Source organism: Amblyomma mixtum, chromosome 2 (genome assembly GCF_055824585.1).
Source record: "Amblyomma mixtum isolate Tamu chromosome 2, ASM5582458v1, whole genome shotgun sequence".
In the NCBI taxonomy this organism is placed as follows: Eukaryota; Metazoa; Arthropoda; class Arachnida; order Ixodida; family Ixodidae; genus Amblyomma; species Amblyomma mixtum.
This window is the reverse complement of record NC_143013.1, coordinates 70,794,371-70,803,340: the sequence shown is the minus strand read 5'-3', so window position 1 is coordinate 70,803,340 and position 8,970 is coordinate 70,794,371. Positions and strand designations below refer to the sequence as shown.

At 44.4% G+C, this 8,970-nt stretch overlaps 1 protein-coding gene across 1 annotated transcript in view; it reads right to left on the bottom strand.

The window, feature by feature from the left end:
• LOC149359686 (nose resistant to fluoxetine protein 6-like) overlaps positions 1–8,970 on the bottom strand; it is a 45,825-nt gene that overhangs the window by 12,135 nt on the left and 24,720 nt on the right. Inside the window, exons 10-11 of the mRNA XM_089567729.1 lie at positions 8,189–8,354; positions 2,621–2,703 (exon numbers count right to left, since the gene is read on the bottom strand). Coding sequence (XP_089423855.1) covers positions 2,621–2,703; positions 8,189–8,354 — 249 coding nt within the window. The remainder of the gene's footprint in view (positions 1–2,620; positions 2,704–8,188; positions 8,355–8,970) is intronic.

Here is an 8,970-nt window from a genome sequence, read left to right as displayed (position 1 = left end):
TCTACCTCTGAGCTACGGCGACGGCTGTCAAATCTTCTGCTTTCGGGGGTATTTATGTTTACAAGTAACCTAACCTTGAGAGTGTTCATCAGCGCCACCCACGTTCATAAGCGGCGGACGTAGAACGTCCTGAGTAACCGCAGGTAGTGACGTAGAACGTCATCGAACGGAAAGGGTGGAAGCTGCGTGAGAACCCTCTTATGCTTCCTATGGAGTCAAGGCTGCCAGAACCGAGGCCCTCGCTAAGCAATTAAGCAAACAAGGGAAGGGGAATGAGGGGCTCGTTATAAATATGAAAGAAGCCAACAGCCACAGAAACCAAGGGGCACAGGGGATTTTTTTTTTTAATTAATTTATTTATTTTGTGGTGTTGATCAATTTAGAATATTACTGAAGATGTCATCGCTTAAAGCTAATTGATTAGAAAAGCAGAAGAAAAAAAAAAAAGAAGAAGAAAAAACAACCACTGCCGCCGGTGGGATCCGAACCCACGACCTCCGAATTACGCGTCCGGTGCTCTACCTCTGAGCTACGGCGACGGCTGTCAAATCTTCTGCTTTCGGGGGTATTTATGTTTACAAGTAACCTAACCTTGAGAGTGTTCATCAGCGCCACCCACGTTCATAAGCGGCGGACGTAGAACGTCCTGAGTAACCGCAGGTAGTGACGTAGAACGTCATCGAACGGAAAGGGTGGAAGCTGCGTGAGAACCCTCTTATGCTTCCTATGGAGTCAAGGCTGCCAGAACCGAGGCCCTCGCTAAGCAATTAAGCAAACAAGGGAAGGGGAATGAGGGGCTCGTTATAAATATGAAAGAAGCCAACAGCCACAGAAACCAAGGGGCACAGGGGATTTTTTTTTTTTAATTAATTTATTTATTTTGTGGTGTTGATCAATTTAGAATATTACTGAAGATGTCATCGCTTAAAGCTAATTGATTAGAAAAGCAGAAGAAAAAACAACCACTGCCGCCGGTGGGATCCGAACCCACGACCTCCGAGTTACTCAGGACGTTCTACGTCCGCCGCTTATGAACGTGGGTGGCGCTGATGAACACTCTCAAGGTTAGGTTACTTGTAAACATAAATACCCCCGAAAGCAGAAGATTTGACAGCCGTCGCCGTAGCTCAGAGGTAGAGCACCGGACGCGTAATTCGGAGGTCGTGGGTTCGGATCCCACCGGCGGCAGTGGTTGTTTTTTCTTCTGCTTTTCTAATCAATTAGCTTTAAGCGATGACATCTTCAGTAATATTCTAAATTGATCAACACCACAAAATAAATAAATTAATTAAAAAAAAAAAAATCCCCTGTGCCCCTTGGTTTCTGTGGCTGTTGGCTTCTTTCATATTTATAACGAGCCCCTCATTCCCCTTCCCTTATATATATATATATATATATATATATATATATATATATATATATATATATATATATATTGACTTTATTGATGACATTGGAATAATTGAGGATTTTTTAAAACTCGAAATAACTCGAAACTAAAACTAACTAAAACTCGAAAGCCGCCAGATATGTAACCAGTAGCAATGTCTATTGTGCTCTTCTGTGCTTGTCACTTTGCTTCCATGGACCCATTTTGATCAAGACTGCACCTCTACACTCGAAGTATCGATAGTTCACATCCACTAACCGTTGATTTTGTGCAGAAAAGAGCCGAATGAACGAAAGACAGAGAACAAGGAAACACACAACAGAAAAACGTACCAACTGGCCCAACTATCCATTCCACGCCACTAGCCGTACGTAATTGCTTTAAGGACGTAAAATCAGATCATGCTGCCATAACTAAATGCCAGAACTACGTAAATGCTTTGAGGACGTAAACTAGGATCATGCTGCCATCATTGAAGTCGAGAACTATGTCCGAGGTTTTAGTTCAGAGATATGCGCTTGCTAAGATATGCGTGTTCTTCTGCACGAACTCCGAGGCGACATGAATAATATGCTTACTGACATTTTGGGCCCACTCATGACGGTATTCTTTAACAATTTTAGCTAAGCATTTGATGTAAAACAGGTTTTACGGCCTGAAGAACGCATTTGGGTGGCTATCAGTGTATAACAGGCTTCTTCATCATCTGGGACTTGGACACACACTAAATGTTGCAGTTTTTTTCGTACACAGGGGTCACTGCGGGTACCTAATAGAAACAAGTGGCAAAACATCCTTACTCTTGTTTTCTAAGTGCTCAGCGAAAAGGAAAGAAAAATTTGAAAATGAAGAAAGATGACCCCAAACTGAAATCAGCGAGAGGTCAATAAAATGTACCATATGCATTTTTCCCATTAGCCGGGCTTAGAAGAACTCTTCTCAGCTTAAAAGAACACCTAGTTTTGTCTTTGACATCACACCTTATAGCAGAAATAATTATGAGTGAAAGCTCCGAAGAAATCGGCCTTGCCTACCCACCAATTAATATCGAAAACTGAACTACCTGTCTCTAATAAAGGGCGGAAAAGCATGTAAGTCGCTGAATAATGTGTAGGACCGTTAGGCATTCTAGATTAATAGAAACAAAATTGATTTTTTGTTTTAATTTTAGCCTACCCAGTGACTTCAATACTAAACAGCTATAGCATTGATCAAAAAAAGAACTCTTACGCTTTGAAGGCTTGTATAACGATGAGGGATACCAAAAATAGCTGGAAATCAGTGGAGAGGTACCACAGGTGACGCAAAATGGGCTGAAAAGAATAACAACAAAACAGGCAGAGAGGTTGCATTAAGGCCCTGAATATGCCAAATATATATAAGACAGACGAATGGGAGCGCTTAAATAGTGCGCATGTATTGGAGGTATTTATAGGCTTCTGATGCTTTTGAAGGCACATGTCTGAGTGAGAGCCCAAGGGCAAAGGCAGTCATTTTGTGCTGCATAAATTTAAAGAGAGCGATGCCTCTAATCGAAAAATACAACAGAAAATTATCTGTCGTCGCAACAGATTTTTTGTAATGTTTTTGTCCACGAACTTGCAGTAACTACAAAATTTCGCATAGTAAATACCGAAAGTTGTACAGACTATAGATGGTACGACAGAAGAACTGCACTGCTCCAGAAAAATACTAAAAAAAAGAAAAATCTGTAACTACGACAAAACAAACTTGTTCACAAACTTGGGGTGCTATTCTTTTCGGCTATATCAAACCTGCAGCTCGACTGCGTGCTTATTTCTTTTTTGAAGGAAAATCATTTACAGAACTGCCCCTATTGCAAGCGCTTAGCACGAACCTCGTCTTCAATACATTTATTCATAAACAGCAGCAGCAGCATGAAGATTACGCGGGTGACAGCGGTAACTGGTTGCCATGATTTCATATAGTCAACATATGTACTATCGGGGACAAAAGTGGTATACTCCACGCGGCGGGAGCCGGAGCAACGGAAAACTACTTCGCAACGCCATCTACAGGCGGAATCTGGCACCGAGACAGCGAATGCGTGACCTTTATTATCAGCAGGAATGTCGCTTGGCTCGCTTCAATGTTTCGTGCTTTAGCTCGCCAAAATGCCGCAGTTTTCCGTTGCTCCGGCTCCCGCCGTGTGGAGTATGCCACTTTTGTCCCCGATAGTACATCCATTATTTCGTTCGCATTTGGCAACGTCTGGAGTGTTAACCTTCTTTATTTAACAAGAACTATCGCAGCACTGCAGCTATCACACATGGTACTGAAGGGTGTGCCAACATTCCTGCGCAATAAGCCTGGGGAAGCTTTAACGCGGTAGCGTAAGGGTCCCGTTCAGAGGAGCAACCGCTGTAGTTGTCGGCATTGGTGCGTCGAGAAAATTGAGATTGGTCAAGAGGGACTTGACGTCATAATCACATGACCTCGCGCGGTTGACCCTTGGACCAGTCAGGAACTTTTTGTTCTTTACTAGCCTTACTTTACTAGCTTTACTTAACCAGGCCGCATCCCACGTTGCCGACATACATATAGTTACACCGGCAACCTGCTATCACTCTGCCCGCACATCAAAATTTCGGGAAACACACACATGCATTGAGAAAAGGCAACCAGACAGGAGGTCGATCCTGTGCAGCATATACCTCCTGCACCAAACACGCTGCCATCTGAACCACGGTGGAAGAAACAGACTAGGTGTCTGAACGCGGCTGCCGCGCCGGCGACTTTTTTGATCGTACTTTAAGCTTCTCTCGGCAGATGGCGTGGATCGTTGGGGGGTCAACCGTAGCACCCGACCCGTAGGACCCGTAGCGCGCGGACCTCCACTAACTTTCGCACGCGCGTAAGAATGACAAGTTAATTTCCCGATATATGTATCTACACTAGACTAAACGTCCGGCAAGCCTTTGGAAGCAAGCTTAGGTATATGCTCATGATTATTTCAGCTTAGAAATGCTATTCATACCTAAGCATGCTTTGATACTCGTAAACGTCCAATATATCGACCACAGTGGAATCACCCGCGTGTTTACTAGTGCTCAGCTTGTACAAACGCAAAACAATTTGGCTTGTGCGCAATGCAGAATTCTTAGAAAGAAATTTCCAAATACGCGCTATTAAGATGTCAAGAAATCCTAGTCACGCATGTCAAATACGCTAGCTCCCGATAACGGAAGGTGATCGTTGGTTCCCGCATGGTTTTGTGTCAGGCATTATTGCTCACGTAGGTGCTCGCTTTGCAATTCCATATTTGCGCGAAAATATTGGCCCCACGCAAACTGCGGGCTGCCGCGTGTTCCCGAAATGCACTTTCTCCACCTCTGCTTTGCCGCCACAAGCGTACAGGCACGCACAGTAAAGTTTGAAGGCCGTGCTCTCGAAATGTCTCACAAAACAACCGGCTACACAACAAGACGGTATTTATTTTTCACATTCATGCAGACGTCGCCAATACAATATCACATCGGCGGCCGAATTTCGATGAAAGCGAAATTCTAGAGGCCCGTGTGCTGAGCGATGTCAGTGCACGTTAAAGAACCCCAGGTGGTCCAAATTTCCGGAGCCTTCACTACGGCGTCCCTCATAGCCTGAGTTGCTTTGGGACGTTAACCCCAATAAACCAAACTAAACCTAAATTCGGGACTGCAGTGCTTTTCAAGGTGTTTGGCATCCTAGACAAGCTTTGAAAGCTTCCTACGATGTTGCATTTTCGCTTTCGAGTCAATTTTTGTCTGTTTGCAGGCCTGCGTCATTCGCATAGCAATGTAATAGTGCAACAAATTTGCCATCATATCTTCTTTATGCTCCTCACATGGGAACGAGAATGTATGCTTTGCTAGCATAACTTCAATTGTTACCTCATACGTATTCGTGTGTGTGGCATTTTGCTGAAATTCTTTTTCAGCGATCTGCAGCAAAGAAAAAATCTTGAGATTTGGGTGCAGGAGCCCCCCTCTTGTCTTACATTGCACAAGTGTGCTTTCAGGCTGAGCATGGACCTCAGTTTCTTCAACAAAGCTCAGTCGGCATGTGGGGCAGGTTGAGCCCTTCAACATTTTTCTGCACATAAACCCAGCCAGGCAATACACAATGCAGTCAGCAGCCTCTGGCTCTGCACATACCTCACCAAACGCTTCATCACACTCAACCTCAGCGGCAACCAATCCATCCAGTTTGCATTTTAGCTGCTGAAGACGAGTCTCTTGTTTTCCGTCCATTTGGAACGCAAGCTTTAGATCAGCCAACGTAAGCATATGTGTTTCCCGAGCTTGCTCTACCTCGCAGTTCCCAAGCTTGGATGGTTTGATCAGGATACACACTGAAAGCATGTTATATAGCTGAAGAAATGCGGGTAAGTAGGGATGGTCATTGTGACCGCCTGCTTGGCGGATTGTCCCAAAAAAACGCTGTAATACATCCTGGTTAAATTTTCCAGTCAGTAAGTACTTGAAGCCACACTGTTTGAGCAAATATCTTGTCAGCTCTAAAGCTAACAAAACTGTGACACGCATAAGCCTGCTACAGTATGCTCTGTCAGAAAATGAACGCGAGATATCCTTCCGGCCACCACTTCCCGCTCCCACTTGTTGAGCCAGTACAAGAAGGAGGCGAGAACTCTGAGATCCTTGCTGCCTTCACTGATGCCTTCTTTGGGATGATTGCGATTGAGTGCGTCAAACAGATCGTTAAATTTCAAGGTGAATTCTACCGTGCCTTTAACATTCTCCAGTCCCACTGTTTTTCTTTGCGAGTAAAACTCCAGCCCGCTGGCCACACTTTGACTGAACAGCTGGGTAGGGGGTTTTACGCGCATCTTCTCCGTGTTCGACGGATTAATAGGGGCATATGTGAGCTTGTGGCAAACACGCAAGAGTCCAGGCTGCTTTTGGTCTTCAACAAAAAGCTTATCATAGTGTGCCCATCGGACACGGCCACCAGGAAAGTTTAGAACATTTTGGGAATGCAGACGGTTGCGCACACACTTCATAAGATGCGGAGCATCCGAAAAGACAAATATGCTACGCTTGTCATCAACAGGGATGAATGAAACAGCTTTTACCCTTCACACAATACACATGAGTGTATGACGGAAAATATAATGGGCAAAAAAAGACAGTGGCACAAAAACAAGCGCAGCGATCACTACCTCGCCTCCAAATGCAGTCGCCGGCACACAGGCCGCCCACACGCCCGCTGACCCCCTTAGAGTTCCTGTATATGCTCCCGCAGGGAGCATATACAGGCTACCTTTGGTAGCATATACAGTAACTCTAGACCCCCTAATCTGCTAGCGCCATCTCACGACGCTCCCAGAAAACACGAGCCGACGGTCGTCAACATCGCCTGCTGGAAAGGCGCTGTCGTTCAGACACCTAGTATATTCTGCCACCGTGATCTGAACAGAGACTTCGATGAACATGGCGATCTATCATGCGGCTCTTCCACAAGCTAAACAGCCCCATGAGCACAAAAAGATCACATGTAACTTTAGAAGCTTCCATTGCAGGAAAAATGTCGTAGTGTAGGGCGTAGTCTCAATGTACTTTTTGAGAGTCTGCTGAAGAAGGTTCCGCCCTCAAAAAAAAAACAAAAACAAAAAACACGGCATCGCTGCAAACCAAAAAGAAGGGATCAATGCTCGCTCGATTTGGTTAAAGGAAAGCCTTGTGTGTCGCGGTAAATAATTAAACAAAAACAAACATAAAAATAAAATGAAAAATCTGCCCGTGTCTGAGAAGTAATGAGCAAAGAAGATTTCAGGCCGCTAAAGAGACAAACTAACGCTCTCCCACCATTGCCTTGAGGAAGAGCATAAGTGCTTCTCAAGTATTTCTCAAGTTTTCAGGAGAGATCAAACAAATATTTCCACTACAAAATCTTATGGTTTTTGAACTAACACTTATGTTGCAGCTTAAAAAGAATTCTTCGAAGCGGGCCGAAAACGGTGCACCCTCTATTCAAGGCCCTATCTGTCGCACTAGATATAGTGCCTTTACTCATTTCGTATTTCTTAGCGGAAAAAAGAGACCTCTTCGCTGACGACTTATTGATCGTAACAGGAGTCTCAGCAAAGGCACTTATATTAACATCATCACAAAATCATGGTACTTCGCAGGTGGCGGATAATTACGCAGATTCAACCTTCGCAGAATTCTCAGCACATAGGATAAGGCTCAGGGGTGTTTCACTTGAGCCAAGCTGGACAAGTCCTAAGGCTCTACAGCTACCGCTGTAGTGCGTCGTCTGTTGGCGCATTAGAATGAAAATATGTTCGCTAACTCCACCTGAACGGCCACATGTGGGCAGGTAAGCTCTGCTTGCTTTAGGGCTCACACCTCAGGATCTGACACAACGGATCCGAAGCATACACTAGGAAGAGCTAAAATTCTACATTGTAGCAAATTCCAATAAAGTAAAAAGCAAGCACCACGTGTCTGATCAGAAAAACCTGGAATACAGTCGTTCGAGATTCAAACGAATGGTCTTTGAACATGAAGCCTATGACGGTATGCTACTAGCCCTTGCCACGGAGCCACAGTCACCGAGAGGGAGAGGGGGGGGGGGGTTAAACTTTAGTTGACTCTCTCCACCCTCCTCTCTTCTAATCTCGGTGCTCTCATATTGACTCTATGGTTTCTTTTCTTCCGAACCAATCCTGTAAGCACCGGATGCCACGCTTGCCACTTTGCCGAAAATGGCTGGCTGCCACGTTGCATAGTGACGATGTCAGAAGAGTCTTCTTGTATAGTGCGGGTTAAAACGTACTAGCTTGGCGTCTTCTTTCCAGTTCCGGACTAGTAGCAGGAGGTCCCACCAAAGGGCTCGAATTTCAGCGTAATACCTGCTGTAGAAGTCTTTTGAGTTCGGGCCAGAGGCGATCAGCGGTAAAATATATATGCACATGAGCATGAAGAATGTCGGAACGGTCATCCTGAAAAAGAAAAGAAGGAAATTGGCTACGCTTAATTTGCGAAAGTGAAGTAGAGAACGAAGCATCGTTGTAGGCATTTTTCCCTGCTTTACGATGACGGCGGGGTCACATTAGGATTTGCTTCCTGACGACTGCTTACAGCGGCAATAAAAGGGTGATGGAACTTAACTAGTAGTATTTTCTGGTGGAACGGTTCCAGTATGTCTCAAAACTTCGAAAAACAGCTCTAAAAACTGCGGACAAAAGTACGAGAATACAATGGCTGTGAGCTGTACGTCTCACAATTTTAGTCTGCTTGATAGCGTTGAGTCAGCTCTGAAGTTGCTAAACTTATAAATAGCTTGTCCACTATCATTTTAAAATTATCTTGCGCTCTATGTGCATGGTTTCGCGGACACAAACGTTTGAAGTGACTGTATTCGAGAAGATCTTTGTTTTTTTTTAGTCGCACACATGCGTCGTGTCTAACCAATTGAAGCCAAATATTTAAAAAAAAAACTTTTTGAGGGAGTCAAGTCTCTGCGCACACAATTATTCTACGCAAGGAGTTTTTTGTATTCTATACTAACTCCTGCGTGGTATGAAGGGTAGATATGCAAATTGTTTAGAGAATGTA